Source organism: Cajanus cajan, chromosome 1, assembly GCF_000230855.2.
Source record: "Cajanus cajan strain Asha chromosome 1, NIPB_CcT2T_4, whole genome shotgun sequence".
NCBI lineage: Eukaryota > Viridiplantae > Streptophyta > Magnoliopsida > Fabales > Fabaceae > Cajanus > Cajanus cajan.
Window position 1 is genome coordinate 4391989 of NC_138517.1, and position 17914 is coordinate 4409902.

At 28.4% G+C, this 17914-nt stretch overlaps 2 protein-coding genes across 3 annotated transcripts; both read right to left on the reverse strand.

Moving 5' to 3' along the window:
• Positions 1 to 938: 938 nt before the first annotated feature.
• On the reverse strand, positions 939 to 8479 carry LOC145957003 (protein DETOXIFICATION 16-like). The gene is made up of 9 exons (XM_083073236.1): positions 6617 to 8479; positions 6105 to 6325; positions 5212 to 5756; positions 4975 to 5061; positions 4790 to 4846; positions 4211 to 4449; positions 2763 to 2881; positions 2575 to 2661; positions 939 to 1303 (listed from the first exon to the last, which is right to left on the reverse strand). The coding sequence occupies exons 2-9, from the start codon at positions 6303 to 6305 to the stop codon at positions 1220 to 1222; spliced, it is 1419 nt and encodes a 472-aa protein (XP_082929362.1). The 5' UTR covers positions 6306 to 6325; positions 6617 to 8479; the 3' UTR covers positions 939 to 1219.
• A 3965-nt stretch (positions 8480 to 12444) lies between these two features.
• LOC109800752 (protein DETOXIFICATION 16-like) lies at positions 12445 to 17442 on the reverse strand. 2 transcript variants are annotated; one of them, XM_020361612.3, is made up of 8 exons: positions 16958 to 17441; positions 15375 to 15919; positions 14944 to 15030; positions 14567 to 14623; positions 14212 to 14450; positions 13397 to 13515; positions 13225 to 13311; positions 12445 to 12865 (listed from the first exon to the last, which is right to left on the reverse strand). In XM_020361612.3, exons 1-8 carry the CDS (start codon positions 17261 to 17263, stop codon positions 12806 to 12808), a joined length of 1500 nt encoding a protein of 499 aa, XP_020217201.1. In that variant the 5' UTR covers positions 17264 to 17441; the 3' UTR covers positions 12445 to 12805. The 2 variants fall into 2 exon arrangements, with proteins under 2 accessions (XP_020217201.1, XP_082929366.1); XM_083073240.1 differs by lacking the exon at positions 14944 to 15030 and having other exon boundaries at positions 16958 to 17442.
• Between the last annotated feature and the right edge of the window lie 472 nt (positions 17443 to 17914).

Here is a 17914-nt window from a genome sequence, read left to right on the forward strand (position 1 = left end):
TATTATTTTAATTGTAATTTTCTTTCCGTTATGAATATATATATTGTATTAAAAGAGTAAGGAAAATGAATAATGTGTAAAATAATACGTTATTCTAAATATTTTAGAACGATATGTTATGTATTAAATTCACAAGATATTCTTTTCTTTACTTTTATTTTTATTAAATAAATATATAGATATTGTTAATGATATAATTGCGAAAATATTATAATTTTATATTGTATAATTTGGGTATTAGAATTAGGCGTTACAGAAGGAACTCCCACAAAATAAAATGATCCAAAATTCACAATTGTACCAATCTTCTGCCAGCCAGAACCTCTTGCATTATATCCTTATATATTTTTGTCAATTATATCCTTATATTTTACCTACTTAACTTTTAATTAATTTATACATTAATAACTAATATATATTTATTTTAGAGTAAAAATACATGAGAGTATGATTGAAAATATTAAAATCATTTTATAAAAAATAAGAAAATTTGTTATGTTTGTTTTATATATAAAAAATTTAAATGACTATTAAAAGGGAATATAATTAGTATTACCAAAACAGAAAATTCCTGCTCGAATTCAGTTATATAATAAATTAGGATTTAATTTCATTTAAAGAAGGAATAACAATGATAGGATAATTAAAATAAGATACGAAGTTCGTTTGTTTAAGTTGGTAAATATACAATAACAATGACTCGTGTGTTCCAAAAGGACCTTAATTTGCTAAATATATAGTAATTGATAAACGAACCCCACTTTGATCAGAGCAGTTATTCATAATTTAAGTTGGTCAAAATAAGAATTTTAATATTCTGAATGATAATATCATTAGCAAGTGGTCTAACAAAATGTTTTCAAAGAATGAAATTTATAGATTATAATTAGCTTTGGAATTTAATGATATATATCAGTTCAACTGGTTTAACAACGGAGTGAAAATGATCTAGTATCTTGAATTATGAATGAGTTCATTACCATCCGAATTTGATACTATACAAATACATAATAAATACATAATAAAATTTGATACTATACAAATACATAATAAATAGACAAAATTGTCTATTTCTTTCACACGGACAAAATTGTTTAATTAGCTTTAGTCTTAACTAATTATTTTAATTATAGATTGGGAGAGAGAGAGAAAGAGTTTGGTGATTGAAATTAATGTCTAATGTAATCTATTTTCATGTAAAATGACATCAACTCGCTTCTCATAATGTAAATGAATCTCCATGAGCCTGAGGCAACTCCAGAGGGATTTTGGTATCTTTGACTCTCACTGCTACCTTATTTGCCTATACAAACAAAGAAAATATGCAATCAATGAATGAAATAGATATTACTCCTTTGTCTCAAAATAATTGTTACAAAGAAGAAAAAAATTGTCATTTTAACTTTTCAAGGTGGTATTAATAATATTTTTTATTTATTTATACCCTTAATACTAAGATTCTCTGTCTATTTATTATTTTTTATAAAATTAAATAAGATAAATATTGTAAAACTATCATTCTCTCTCATATACTCTCTCTGGACCTCTCTATATATATAAAATTATTTTACACATATTAAGAAAGATTGTTAAATATAGTTAATTTTTACGATTTCATGTAAAATATAAACTTAATAAATGATCCTTGAATTTTTTAAGAATTTTTAATTAGGTTCTTAAATTAAAAAAAATTATAATTAGATCCTTCATTTTTTTTAATTTAGTCTCTAAAACTAAAAATTTGTTTACAATTTATGAAATTTCACAAAATATTTTTGATATATATAAATGATGACACTAATAATAATCTAATATAATTGTCCAAGTATGTGGATATTAAAAATATTTTGTAAAATTTCACGAATTGAAAATAAATTTATAACTATAAAAACTAAATTCTAAATATAAAAAGATGAAGGACCTAATTGAAAATTTCTAAAATATTTAGGAATGAAATGATGTATTAAACCTAAAATATATACTACATTTATTAAAATATCTTTAACTATATATATTATGAATAGTGTTCTCATTTATTGTCTCAAGAATATTTGTTATTTGAAATTTATTTATATTTGAGTTTAACAAATTTAAGTTTTTTTTTCCTTATATATAATTTTAGATGAAGTATTTATTGCCTTTTCTTAGTCTCTATAAAACACCAAAAATTTAAAATTATTTTGGAACAAATAAAGACTAAGAGAGTAATAGTTTATAACTCTTACAATTTTTTTAAACCAGTATTCAAACATGTGTGTCTCACTAAGGGATAAAGTGCCCTCAAATAAAAGTGTAAATAAGTAATTAATTATTTGAATTTGATTAAATGTTTGATGAAATTTATTTATTTAATTATAGAATGTATAAATACAGGTTAGAAACGTTTTTCAAAATTATCCTTATCCTATTGAAAATATAGAATATTTCAATAAAAAAATTCTCAAAAACACTATCTTCTTAAACAAACAAACTCAATCTGGATAATGAATCCAATTATTTGCTCCAGATAACTGGTTTACACGTGCACAACATTTGGTTTGTGATTTGTAGAACTACAACAAATAGGTGTCTTACTTCTTTCTTCCAGCTGGTTCGAATGGTAATGAGACCAAAAAGTATGACTTGCAGGATGAATGCAAAAACAATCCCCAACCAAAGACCCTGTTTCAAGATATGCATTAGCCAAATTAATTTATGAGAAGAGCATTAATTGCAAGTTACAATAACTATAAAGACCACTAACAAATTATTGTGTCATTTACCTTCCCTTTCATGTGCAAAACAAAAGCCAACACCACTGCAGAAGGAACTCCCACAAAATAAAATGATCCAAGATTCACAATTGCACCAATCTTCTGCCAACCAGAACCTCTTGCAATGCCTTGTCACCACCACCAATAAATTCACTCTATCAATATCATAACTAAAAATGGATGTTCTGAAATAAAATATGAAATTTATGTACTTCCTAGCTAATTAGGAAGCCTTTTCATTACATGGAAATGAGTTATTACACACATTAAGAAAACAATTGATTGTGCCAATAAAGCCAATTTGTTTAAACTTAAAAATAAGTGTTTCTAAATAAGTATTTTTTTAAAAATAATTATTTAAGAAACATATAAGAGTTCCTTCTTAAAAAAAAAAAGAAGAAAATTGCTTATTTAAAAAAAAGTTTAGAAAAACATATAAAAAGTGTTTATTTTATTAAAAAGAAGCACTTTTAGAGGGAAAAAAAATTAAACAAACAAATCCAAAAATAATTTTGTCGGACTAAAATATTTTTATTAACTACATTGTATAATTATAAAATAAATAAATATATTTTTATTTTCTTAAATATGAGGTAAATTTATTTTTTTAAATTTAAAATTATTTTTAATCCATAAAATTTGAGAGAAAAAAAACTTATTTTAGTGTACTCAAATATTAATGAATCTGTTAAATAGAACTCATTTATTACTGAATTTATCACACAAAACTTATCTATTAACATTTTTTAATAAAAGTATATATTAAACTCAACTAATATTACACAGATGATTCCATTGTCCCTATAAGTAATGATACTAGAGGTCTTGAGAGTAAAGGAAAAATATAAATTTATCCCAAATTGAGGAACTATAAAAATATATTAAGAATTATATTTCTACTAAGAGCGGTTTGTTTCAAATTATATTTTTCTATTCTTGGAAATATAGAAGTGGGACTATCTATTCCCATGTTTCGTAGGTTATAAAAGGATGTTTCATTCCCATGTTTAGTAGTTTATAAAAGGATGTTTCAGGTACAATTTATTATTAGGAATGTAAAACCTTCACATTTGATATATTTGTCATTCTCATGGTGAAAGATGGATATCTTAAATTTTCATGGAATGAAAGTTACTTTTTTTTTTAATAATTACCTTTTTCCACTTATTATTCCACGTTTCTTTATTTATTTTTACTTTTTAAATAAATAAAAAATATTTTGCTAAAATTATTATATGTTAACCAAACATATTCATGAGAATAACATTCTATTCGGTATAACATTTTCAGGAATGAGATTTTCAGAAATACAATACAATATTATACCTTGAAACAAACACTCCTAGTACATTTATTTCTTAAGGATATTATTGGGAAAAAATATATGATAAAAATTACAAATAAAATGAGTCAGGAAATACATATAAAGGAACTATGTAGGAAATAGATATGGATACCTGAAAGAACACTTTGAATCCCATCAAGGAAGCTGGAGATAGCAAGAATAGGCATCATGGCTGCTACATATTTTATAACTTCTGTTTCACTGCTGTAAAGATTGCCCCATATTTTTCTTAGCAGGATCATGAGTAATACCATCATAATGCCCTCAGCAAGGACAAGGAAGAGAGCAACTCTAACTGCAAGACTTACAGATTGTGGATGACCAGCCCCTAGTTCATTTGAGACCCTTGTGCTGTAAAGGGACAATTTATTTATACATAATACATACCATATACGGTCTGTTTTGATAAATTTCTTTAAAAATAGTTTTAGGAAGAAAAAAGGAAATATATTTCTACATAAATTAAAATTAGTTTATATATAAGTTAATTTGTATAAAATTTCTCATTTAATTTCTTGAAAAAATTATATCCAAATAGACGTTAAAAATTAGTTTATCCAAATAGGTCCATAGTTGCTTCAATAGTTCAACATTATGCCATGTCATATGCTCCTCAAATGCTATTATTGATTGAAAAAAAAAAAACATTTAATAATGAAAGAGTGTTTAGAAATGCAGAGAATGAAGGTACCTCACAGCACAGCTTAATCCAAAGGGAATCATCCAGGCAATTACAAATGTGTTAAGACTGAAAAATGAAAACACAAAATGTCACACTAAATATTAATATGATCAGCGTTCAGCCTCAAAGAAGAGCAGTTATATTGTGAGGGGTAGGGGAAGCAAATGGTTTATGCATTTATGCCAAGTGCTAACCATATAGACAACACTGAAGTTTCTAACTGTGGATTTGGAAGAAGGCCAGATAGAAGAACCATTAGTTCAAATGTCCAAACCTTTAAGCTGTCCATGTGTAGGGTTAAACTGAATCAGAAATATGATAAGAGTAATTTTAGGACATGAATGAATTCATGCATCAAGGGGGTGCTACTGTGCCAGTGTTTAGTAGTGATGAAAATGAGAATGTTAATTACTTCAAGTTCAAGAATGTACCAAAGCATAAAAGCTGAAGGAATGGAAATTTTAAGGAATTCTAGGATATTTTTCAGGGCCTTCTTTGAGAAGCCAGTCCATGATTTTGCACACGAGGAAGAAAACTTCACATAAAGTCCTATCAGCAGCACATTAAACCAATATGATACTGAATTTGCTATGGCAGCTCCCTTACTTCCAAGTCCTGATTTGAATACGAACACCCAACACAAAGGGATGTGAAGCAAAGCCACCACTGCAGAGCTCAGCACCATGGGGAAGACAATGTTTTGACTTTGTAGAAACTTGAGAAGGCATTGATGGATACCATAAGCAAAAAGGCTTGGAATCATGTAAAGGGCATATACCCCAGCCTCCTCAGCTATGGCAACTTGCTGATGCATGGCAACTAGAATGTGTTTGGTGAATACCAACATGATTGCTAGAAAGACACTTACAATTGAGAGAACAAAGGTAGCTCTTTGCATGTGTATGCTGAGCATATGGTGCTGCCCTGCCCCAAATGACTGACCACATAAGGTGTCCAATGCACTAGCCATACCCATCTGTAAGTAATCAGCATTCAGCAAAACTAAATTGCCTACTCTCAGTTTAGAGTTAGCAAAGAAAAAGTCTAGCAACACCCTCCGACTAATACTCTTTTATTGGTAGCTGAAAATCACAAATTAGTAAGCTCTACCATTAAATCAGAAGAGAGACCATAGAATGACACGTGAGACCAACAAAATTTGTGATTTCTAATAAATTTCAACTAACAAAAAAAAAGTATTAGAAAGAGTGTCTCTAGCATTCTCCTTAAACAAATAATAGATGTGAACAAAAATAAGTTCCATTAAGACTCACACTCTTTGGATATACATAGATACTCAAATTTAGTGTTGCAACCTCCTTACCAACAAATTGAAACCAGTGACAGATGCAAAGGAAGTGGCAAGTGAAGCAGCAGAAAGTGGCAACTCACCAAGATGACCAACAAATATAACAGATATCACCTGCAAACTGTACTGCAGCACACCAACAGTGAAGAGAGGACCAGCTAACCACACCTGCTTCTTCACTTCTTCCACCATTTCCCCCCTTGAAACTCCTTTCATTCTCAATTTTTTTTTTCCAACTGTGTTTCATGTAAAGCAATTTCAATAGATAACTAAGAGTGTGGTCGGTTACAAGCTTAGAAGAGCTCTCAAGAATTTTTCTACCGAAAATAAAAAACTTCTTCTGACTGAAAAACACTCTTAAAAACACTTTTAAATTTGTATCTAAACAAGATAACTCCAGCTTTTTCATGAGGTTCGATTCAAAATAGTTTGTGTTGTGTGCTAGAGATTAGAGAATAATGCACAATTGAGTGTCTCTATGTGATAAATTGAAAATGCTATATAGTTTTAAGATGGTGGAGCCTTACCTTGCCAAACTCTTTGAAGAAAATGGATTCCCTAGCCGTATTTTCTTTCAAACAACAACAACCTCACCGTTGTGTTTCATTGCTCTTATTCCACAAACTCAAATCTTGGTCGTTTTAATTTTGTTTCTTGTTCCTTCTTTTGATCCTGCCATGTTTTGACCACTTTATCAAGTTTTTTGTGCACAGATGGAAGGGGGAATATCCCATTTTTGTGTTGATGTTGTCCAAGATTTTTTGCTTTCATTCATGCAACTCTCCCTTGGTTTAATCTCACCAAATTCCCTTGACAAATTTTGTTTGGGCATGTTTAGAAACTCTCTTGTGGAGAATAACCAGAGGCAACAGCAAACTCCAACTTAGGCTTTACAAACATATTTAAAATTTGTTAAATATTATTTTACTGCTATTAAGAGATAAATATTATTTATTATGGACAATCTGAGTTTTAAAATTCTTAATCTAAATTTAAGTTAATTCCTGAAATTTTATTTTTCAGTTGACGTATTTTGATTTAAATAATGTACTTTTATATCTTGGCAATTTAAAAAACCTTGCATCTTTAAGATAATATTTTTATTTTTATTACTTTTATAATAATAATTTTGTTGTTTTTAATATTAGAATGATAACTTATTATTATATGTGATTTGTATTATAATTATTTTATTTTTACGATATTATTATTCTACTAATTTTATATTCTTGACTATCATATTGTTGATGTAATAATTTTTTTATTTATTTTTCTTAATTTTATTGTATTATTTTACTTTTATCTTTTTAACATTTTATTATTAGTGTTATTTATATTTATTATTGGATTATTAGTGTCCTTTATATTTTATTGTTAGTGTGGTGCTTTATATTATCTTTTACTGATTTGTGTAGAAATAAAAAATTGTAAGACTGCACCCTTTTTTTTATGTATTTTTTATTTCTCACTTGCTAATTTCTTTCCTACCAAAGACGAGTTTATATTTTTTTTCTTCCAATGTTGAGCTATTAAAAATATTAAATATCAATTATGAAAATATAAATATTTTTTTATACACTCAAATTTTAATATTATTCCTTTTAGAGCTATTTATAATAAGAAAACAAAATTCATGCATATTATTAAAAAAATTTAAATATATTTATTTTTTAGGATTTCATATAAAATATAAAACATACACCGTAACACTCATATTTTTAGGCACTAGTTCATGTGCATGTTAAGATTTTATGTGGGCGAGTGGGTTCAATAGAAGGAGTTATTTTTTTTTAGGTTTCTTTAGGAGAAACTATTATATCTAGAAAAAAGTTTTTAGAAGTGAAAGTGTTAAATTAAAAAATGATCTTGGGTTTAGTAAAAAAAACGATCTCGAATCTCTCAGGTTTTAATAATAATAAACAAAGATTTTCTTCTTAAACAAAGTCAAAATATCTACAAAAGATATATTATATCAGACAAAATGTGAAAATATTTATCATTTGTAAAATGAAAGAAATCAGACAAAGCATATAGTTTGTCTTTATGCATTAAATGAATACTTTTCAAATGAGACTAACCTTAAATTTCATTTAATGTTTTATCCCTAATAGATCGAATACGAAAAAAGTCTCAAACCTCTCAAAATCTGTTAAAGAGGAAAAAGACAAAATATCTGTCAATAGCAAAAGGAAAAATCTTAGATATCACGAAAAAGGTTTTACAAAGGATTGTTCTGCATTGACTTTAACTACTATACGCTGACATTACTCTTGTCATGCTCGATTTAGAAGGAAATGATGATAAGTAGCCTATTAGATCAGATAAAAGATACATACTTTGTTGAAAGACATTTAATGCTCGCATAAATGCATCGACGGTAATCTCTAGGATTAGCAAAGAAGACAGACGAAACAACTCATGAAGCAAATTGAAAGTTCAACTCAAAGTTGCTGCAACAGTCATTTTCTCTGAAACTATTATAAATGGATCAAGCATTCAAACAACAATTTTGTGTTGTAGATAAAAAGAGCAACATATACAAAACAAAAGTGATACACATCGAGAAACATGTGAGTTTTTTATACACATTATTCAACCCCCTTCTAGTATGTATCTTTTCTCCATAGGAAGTTAGATTCCTTTTTCCCTCTCCTCTTGAAATCTCCACATCTCTCCTTCTAGCAATTGATCCATCTTGTGAAACTTGTGATTTAAAGCCCAAAGCTAAGAATCCCAAGTGAGAAGTGGTGTAGAGTTTATTGGAGTTGTTATCTTCTCCTCTTAATTTCGTGCGAATAATCAAGAGGTAAGGGAAGATTTGTCATTATCTTGATTGGAATGCATGTTGTTCTTAATGGTGAAATTGAATATGTTGCTGGTATGCTTGATATTCTTGGGGTGGATGTTGTGTTTTTGGTGTTCTTGGTGAAGAATAGGAGGTTTGATAATGACAAATTGATGTGTTATTGATGCATGACTCAGTTTCTTCAATTTTGAGTTGCATGTTGTTATAATCATAAGATTCAGAGTTGCATGCATGTTTTGGGTATGGGATAAGAGGATTTGAAATTGTTCTTGAGATTGCTAATTTTTCTCAAAGTCATGGATGTTTTTTTGGGTTTGGGTGGCTTAGAGCACCCATAGGTCACTCCAAGTGAGCCTGGGTGGTTGTTTAAAAATGACCTCTGAATTAGGTCATTTAGAGCAAATTTTGGTCACTTCGAGAGAGTTTTCGGGTGCTTTGAGCAGATTTTGGCCGCTCATAGTGTTATTGGTTGCTCCGAGCAAGCTAATCTCTCCTAAGCAAATATTTACTCGTTTAAGTGAGTAGATTAATGAATTTACTTATGTGATCTTCATGAAAGTTATAGCCCTAAATGTTAATTTTCCAATAGCTTTGAAATCACTTAAATAAGAGGTCTAAAACTTCAGTTATAAACTTTTTAGTAAGCAATGGTCAAGTTGTTAGTATTTAGGCAAACTATTGCATTTTTTGTGATTTTCAATATAGTAGATGATGGAGTTAGAACTTGAGATCTTCATAAGAGTTGTAGATAACCATTTTTTATCTTTCATATGAGATAAAAAAATGAGTTTGATTAGATTAGTGAAACTTCAATTATGTTGTGTTATGTGAAGGTTGTCATTGTATGATAATTAATTTTGATAAGTTGTATGTTGACACATACTGTATGATGTTTTGAGTTGTCTTATAATTGAATGAAGATCTATGAACTGTATGATGGATGATGGATGGTGATAATAATGTTGTTAAGGAGAAAGATGATTTATTGATATGTTGCATATGTTGAATAATGTGTTTATTATTGTTGTTATGTTGAAAGTTGGTGTTCATGTTGATAAATGGTTAAGTTGTAAAAGATGTAAGCTGATATGATGTTATGTTGTTGGGTGGTTAAGATTTAAGTTGGATGATGTTTAAGATGTAACGATGTACAATGATAAGTTGTTAAGTTGTTAAGTATGTAGTTGTGATACATATCTATTTTTAGATACATAGAAACTGGAGCAGAGTTAAAGATGCTTTCAAACTTTAATATCTTATTGTATAGATATATGCTATGTCGAACTCTCAGTAAGTAAGTTGACTTCTAAATGATATGTTATTATCAGTTGTCTACTCTAGATTCTATGTGACATCTATATGTGGAAAAGGTTGAGACATACATGTATAAAGTGACCATAGTATAGGGATAAGGTCAAACTATACTGATTATAAATGACCAATCGAGTAAAGTACGAAGTCGGATACTTAGTCCCTAACTGAGTATTAAAGGGTTGTCACTCATGAAAAAACTGGAAAATAGGTGTCTCAACAATAAGGGTCACAAGTAAGAATAAAAAAGAGGCAAGAAGCATTAAGAGGTCAAATTTAGAATAATTTTTACAAAATAAATTTAACATAAAAAACACAAAGTTAAAGACCTTTGTCATGTCAATACAATAGAGACAGCATTACAAAGAAATTAAAAGCAAGGACTCAAAAAGGATTTAAAAGGGTTAATATAGGACTACAAAAATCTATATTGAATTATAAGGATTAAAAAGGATAAATATAAGGACTAAAATGTCTATTTTAAACTAATAGAAAACTAAAATTGATTTTAACCTTATGAAAATATTAATGTTATTTATATACTCAAAACTTTAATACTGCTCCATTTAGATATAAGAAGAAAAAAAACTAATTTCACATATATTAAGAAAAATAATTAAATGTATTTAATTTTCATAATTTCGTATAAAATATAAATTATATTTACTAAAATATCTTTAACCATTGTAAATAATACTCTCATTTATTACCTTATGAGTATTTTTAGATAAAAATATTAAATAAAATTGATTTAATTAAAATTTATATATATATATATATATATATATATATATTTAAGTCTAAAAAAATTACACATTTTTTACTTATATATAGATTTAAAAAGAGTATCTCTTATTCTTTATTACAAGACCTAAATTTTAAAATTAATTTAGTCTTTCTTTATAAGACACTATTTTTTTTATTTCAACGAATAAGTAAAATTTATTTAATTTATATTTTTTAAAATATAAATAGTCTAATTTTTTCTTGAAATACAAAAATATTAGAAACATATAATAATATTTCGTTAATTTAAGATATTTTTGGAAAGAAATAAAATTTTAAGATATATTTTAATTTAAAAGGTAAAACTAACTTTTTTTAATTTTAGTGAATTAATTATTTAAAGGACACAAGAAAATAATAGACGAGAAATAGAAACCAAGAAATGGAAAGGTGTAGATTCTTCGCGATGAAACGGTATTTTCTAAAAATAATATTAAATTTTTAGTTTTTTTATAAAATTGATAAAATAAATTATTATTTTTAACTAAGGTGTAGATTCTTCGCGATGAAACTGTATAACAAAATAATATTTTTTTAAAAATAATAATTAAGTTTTTAGTTTTTTTTTATAAAATTGATAAAATAAATTATTATTTTTAATATAAGTTAAAATTAATATTTTTTTCTTCTATGATTTGTTGTTTCATGGTGAGAGGACATCCACGGCTCTGTGTCTCTGTTTTTTTTGCCATTTATGGCACTTTGCAGACGGATATCATCCAAATTTTCCAGGCAAAATCTAGTCACCTCAACAAAAAGCTTGTGAATATAATGATAAACATGTGCAACAACACCGAAAAAATCTTATATATGGATGAGAATATTTAGAAGGGATAAATATGTTTTTAGTTTTTTAAATTTATTTTTAAAATATAAAATTATTATTTTTAATTTTATAATTTTTAAAAATTTTATTTTAATTTTTTATACCATTAATTATATATTTAAAAATGATAAGTTGAGATAATTATATATTATTAATCAAATATATTGACAATTTAATTCATCATTTCGAAGGTGGAAAATGTTTTTTTTAATAAAAAATTGTTGAAGGTTTTAGTTATATAATATTATTCACTGTCATTTCAAATTAAAAAGAATATGTTGGTGGTACATGTAAAAATCTTAGAATTGAGGTTCCAAAGATGAAAGTATAATATTTTTTATTTTAAAATCTTTTAAAATTCATAATTTTTATTTAATTTCTTAACTTGAAATTAATGTTAAAAAAATCAAAAACTAAATTTATTCTTAATATATAAATTATGTTTAAATATATTTTTAATCCTGTAAATTTATTATAAATAATTTAAATTATAATATAAAATAATTTTTAAACTAAAACAAATAGATAGTTAAGAAAATCAAGATGATGTAACTTAATATACTAGCTTCTAGACCAAAATTAGTCTTATAATAAGCTATTAAGTGATTGATGGAAAATATACAAAATAATTAAAATACAAGTTTATATAAAAATACTAAAAACTAATTAGTGAGACAATAAGTTTACTGTCACTAAATTACCCCCGTAATTAAACCAATCATGGAGTCACTGGGGCCATGAACAAAACTGAAAAATAACTATGTAAATTTCACATTTTTTCTTTTCCCTCCACAAAACATTGGGAAATTCCCTACCAATACATAGAAAACAAAATAAATACCACATTCTTCACTTCCAAAGGCCAAGTGCATCATCTATTATCTTTCGGCCACACATAATTGCCCCTAGAACTTTTCTGCCAAAAGTAAAATACCAAACTTCTATTGCTTTTAACTCAGAATGAACAACTGCAAAGATATTGTGCCTTCATGAGACCAAGCTCTCTGATGTTACTGAATTATAGACTCTATCTGTAGCTTTCTTTGCCTGAATAAGGAGTTAAAAATAAAGGCACGTCAGCACCCAACATCACATGAATGAAAGGACAAAAAAGAAAACTTAATTATACTTTTTTTTTTTTTACTTATTTTCATAATTTTACAAATTTTATAAACCAAATTTTAAAATTTCACATATTTGACATCTCATTATATCACACTATCAATTTTTATCATAAGTCAGTGTCACATTAATAGTTAATATGTCACATCAGTGATTAGTGATCAACTAATGACATTATATAATCAATTAAAAAGATTAAAAAAAAATGTACAAATTTGAAACAAAATTTGTAAAATACATAGATGACAAAAAGTGCGACTAAGTTAAAAAATGCTAGAGTTCACCTCTTGCTCCCAATCAGTGCGAATAGTAATGATCGTTAAAGAGCACACTTGAACAATGAGTGCACATATGATCCCCAACCAGAGCCCCTAAATAGTTAGCATATAAAACAAAATCAGACAATCTGTAAAATTGACCATCAGACATTAGTATCAAGGCTATGGTTTTGTTTACCTTCCCACCAATATGCAATACAAAAGCAAACACAATAGCTGATGGAATCCCAACTAAATAGTATGACCCCAAATTGACAAATGCACCGATTTTCTGCCAACCACATCCTCTAGCAGTGCCTGAATTATTGTTGAACAAAGAAAGAAGATTATACAACATCTAGTTCATGCTTATGTGACAATGCTGCAAGAGGTAGAAATATGGGTTCATTGGGTTGTTTAAGTATTAACTGCCAGTGTGTCTCACATATTTATGCAATATGTACAATATAAGTTTAAAACTAAAGAATATCAAGTCTTACAATTACAAGTACATGACTGAAAGGTTTAAGCTGCACAAACACCTATTTCTACTTCTCACACAAGTTCCTTTCAGGGTATTAGCTCATACTATAGTAACAACATGTCAATTGAGTGTTAATTAATATTTAATAGCAACATTATTCTTTTAGCATGCAGCATTTTTTGTAAGAGATGTATTGGAAGTTCCGAGACATGTCTAAGACTTTATTTGGATAAACTTCTTTGTAAGTGTAACACTTCGGGAGAAGAAATTAATAAGATAAAATGAATTGAACTAATTTACACATAAGCTAATTTAACTTTTTTAGAGGTTCTTTTCATTTGACTTCTCCAAATAAAAGCTAAGTGCATAAGTTTATTTTACCTTATAGAGAAACTCAATGAATTTTACCTTCTAATTTTCCTCTCCTGTTAGTGTTTATAAAGAAGTTTATCTAAACAAAATCGTAGTCTATATCAGTGTTTTTGAGGTATAGCTCCGGTGCAGGCAACATGTAATGGGAGAAGAAAAACCTGAAAGAACACATTGGAGTCCATCCAGAAAGTTGGATGCTGCAAGAATTGGGAACATAGTTGCTACATATTTGACTACTTCTACTTCATTGCTATATGCATAGCCCCAGATATTGCGCACAAGTATCATCAATGTTCCAACTAAGATGCCCTCAATAATGGCCATTACTAAGACAACACACACTGCTAAACGTGCAGTCCAAGGACGACCAGCTCCAAGTTCATTGGAGACACGAATGCTGCAGGAACCATGCAAACATTGATAAAACTAAGGAAAATTTTGAAGAAGCAAATTAGGAAGTGAACAGAATTTCTCAGAGATGCGAATATGACTGAATTCATAAGAAATACCAACCTTCCTGCTCCACTGAGTCCAAAAGGGATCATCCAAACAACTGCTGCAGTATTCAAGCTGACAAAACGAAGCATGTGTAATAAGTAATAACAATGTCAAGTGTTGTGTAATAATTGAGGAGACAATAATAGTTAGATAAAATAGTCTATGCACTGATGGTATAAAATGATTTTTACACAGTTGTCCAATTACAAGTTGATATGTATGATAAGTTTGTTGATTTTTACAATAATTACCTTAAAATCATACCTCACATAATTTTTGATGGATTGACAATGTAAAATTTTTTTAAACCATCTCTACATAGAATTTAAACTCTAATAATTAAGTCAAGGATGTGTAATAAATGTGAAAAGCATCTCAAATATGGAACCAACCAGATGGAAAGCACTGATGTTTCCAACTTTGGATTTGGAAGAAGACCAGAAAGGAGAACCATCATTTCAAATGACCACATTTCCAAGCTGCTCAGCATGATAATCAGATAATGGGTTAAAAATGGAAAACACATTTGGATCTTAAAAATAATTCAAAAGAGTAATGTTAACAAAAGTAACAAAACTGTAAATATTGATTTATTGTAAGAGGTGGTGTTTAAGTACGAGAAAAAAGTTGTGCATCGATAATGTAAAATAGTTTTATATTGTCATCCAATCTAAATTATCATGCATGTAAGTTTATTGACTTTTAGAAATAACTATCTTAAAAGTCATAATAACAGTGATTCCTAATTGGTTGAAAGTGTAAAACTTTTTACACTAACAATGCGTAATCATTAAACCCTTAAAATATTTGAGAATGTAATTACCAAACCATAACAGCCGAAGGAATGGCAAGCCTCACGAATGTGGGAATGTCATGCAGTGCCTCTTTGGAAAAGCCTGTCCAAGATTTTGCACATGAAGGAGAAAACTTGACATAGAGTGAGAGTAAAGTAACATTCAACCACAAAGATATAGAATTTGCTAGTGCAGCTCCTTTATGTCCAAGTCCAGACTTGAATACCATAAACCAACACAAAAGCACATGCAGTAATGTGGTAATTCCGGAGCTGCACATCATTGGAAATACAATATTTTGGGTTTGTAAAAATCTGTTGAGGCATTGTAGAAGGCCATAGGCAAAAAGGCTTGGAAGCATAAACCTAGCAAAGCTCCCAGCTTCTGCAGCTATTTCATGATCCTGGCCAAGGAAAACAAGAATGGACCCTGTGTTTGCCCAAATAACTGCAAGTGGAATGCTGACAATCATGAGAATCAACATGGCTCTCTGCATGTGTATGCCTAACATCTTATACTGCTTTGCTCCATATGCCTGCCCACAAAAGGTGTCCAAGGCACTTGCCATTCCTAACTGTGTCAACCAAAAAACCAAACAAAGAAAAATGATATGTTTGTAATGCAAACCATTATCCACTATTTCCTTGACAAGATATGTTTGTAATGCTAACCATAGACACTTCTCATGAGAGCACGAGGGGGTTTAAATACAGGGGATAACTGCACCAACAGATTAAGAAAAAATCACACACAAGTGAACTGAACACCACATCTTAGACGCACTGCATTGCATCATTTACATGTATTTGGTTTATTGTTAAAACATCCAAGTGTTGAGATACAAACAAATCTCATATCGAAGGAAAGATTGTTTACACACAACCAATAAGTTATAAATCTTATAAAGTGATAATCATAAAAGGTTAGATCCCTTATTTGAAGAGAGAATTATTAGGATATAAATAAGTCCCGATAAAATAAGAGAAGAAATCTCGTATAAATATTCTTTCAGACAAATATTACAAAATAACCCCAAGTGCAGTTCAAAGGAAAAGTAACAAATTGTTACTTTTTATTTTTATGTTTTGAAAAATGGGAATCTCCGTTTATACCGATGCAAGGTTTTCCAAAACACGCACTTAATGATTTACAAAAAATAAGTGAATAATTACTACTATACTTCCCATACCAAATTGTTAATTTCATTCTGCTTCACAGAAGTTAGGAAATGAAAAATTGTATTGAGCTACTAATGTTGACTTTCTCTTCCATATCAAACCCCCAGTAATCCTTCCCAAGTTTTAGAGTCATTTATTTGATTTCACCTATCAGTTCAAGCTTTTGGAATTATAGACACGAGTTTCCCCTGATTGTTCTCATGGAAAGATTTCATTTTGTCCACACTAAAAATATATTCCCTTTATAATGTTTTTTTTAATTAATGGGTGACATTTTAGTACATAGTACAAACAAAGTGATAAAATCAGTAGCTAGCGCTCATAATTAAACTGTCTCTTATTAACAACAGAAGAAAACTGAGAATCCAATTGGCTATAATAAATATGAAGTTGAAAGGTAAGGTAAGGAACTAAGGATAACAGAAGTAACTCACCAATAAACTGAAACCTGTGACACTGGCAAAAGAAGTGGCCATGGAAGCACCAGAAAGAGCCAACTCGCCTAGATGCCCCACAAACATGACAGATATAACAGTTAGAGAATAATTTAAAAGGGTCACTGAAATCAAAGGCCCTGCAAGCCATAGCTGTTTTTTCACTTCTTCAACAACTTCACTTCGCACAATTCCCCTCCAACTTCTTTGCTTTTCTTTAACTACGAGTCCATCTTGCCCTGAGTTTGAGTGCTGAATCAATGGTGACTGAAGAGGTGAACTTTGGTTTTGGTGTTCTCTCTCCATTTCTCTTCTTTGCTACTACTTCTTACTCAACAGGTCGAAGACTCAGACTTGCTCCAATCTGAATCATACGTGGTTCTTGAAAATTTTTGTTCTAAATAGTTAAAAATGTTTTTTATTGCATGGTTTTGAAAGTGTATCTATTCACAAATTGCATTGTGTTAAAAGATTACTCGCTACTTTTTATAAGAATAGATCAATAATGTCTCATGTATGGAGAGAAATTATTGGTAAACTCGTATTTAACGTGAAACTAGAGTCTTTTAAAATCTTAACAGTTTATTAATAAAGATAAAACACTTGATAAATATTTCACATCAATCACATGTAAATCAAAAATAATATCTCACGATTAATATTTTAATAATATTAAATACTGAAAATTAAATAATTTTAAAATTACTATCTAATTTAATTAATTATCTTCTAATAAATCAGTTAATTAAACAAGTAATCATAAAAAGGGATAAAAACATTTGAAAGACTTTAAAAGATATATTGTTTCAAAGATGAGAGAAGAGGAATTTGGAAAAAGAAAAAAGAAAAAAAAAAGAGTTTACAGTTTGATTAATATGAGGAGAGAGAACGAATTTTAATAAATGGAGAAGAGAGAGATATATTTATGCTTTTTTGGTTTACTAGAAGAAATAATTT

Coding starts and splice junctions, on each gene's coding strand:
- LOC145957003 (XM_083073236.1), bottom strand. CDS start 6,305: ATGAAAGGAGTTTCAAGGGGGGAAATGGTGGAAGAAGTGAAGAAGCAG. Junction 4,847..4,974: donor ACTTCAGTGTTGTCTATATG/GTTAGCACTTGG, acceptor TTCATTTTTCAG/TCTTAACACATTTGTAATTG. Junction 2,882..4,210: donor GATTCAAAGTGTTCTTTCAG/GTATCCATATCT, acceptor GGTGGTGACAAG/GCATTGCAAGAGGTTCTGGT.
- LOC109800752 (XM_020361612.3), bottom strand. CDS start 17,263: ATGGAGAGAGAACACCAAAACCAAAGTTCACCTCTTCAGTCACCATTG. Junction 14,624..14,943: donor ACATCAGTGCTTTCCATCTG/GTTGGTTCCATA, acceptor TCGTTTTGTCAG/CTTGAATACTGCAGCAGTTG. Junction 14,451..14,566: donor GGACTCAGTGGAGCAGGAAG/GTTGGTATTTCT, acceptor TGGTTCCTGCAG/CATTCGTGTCTCCAATGAAC.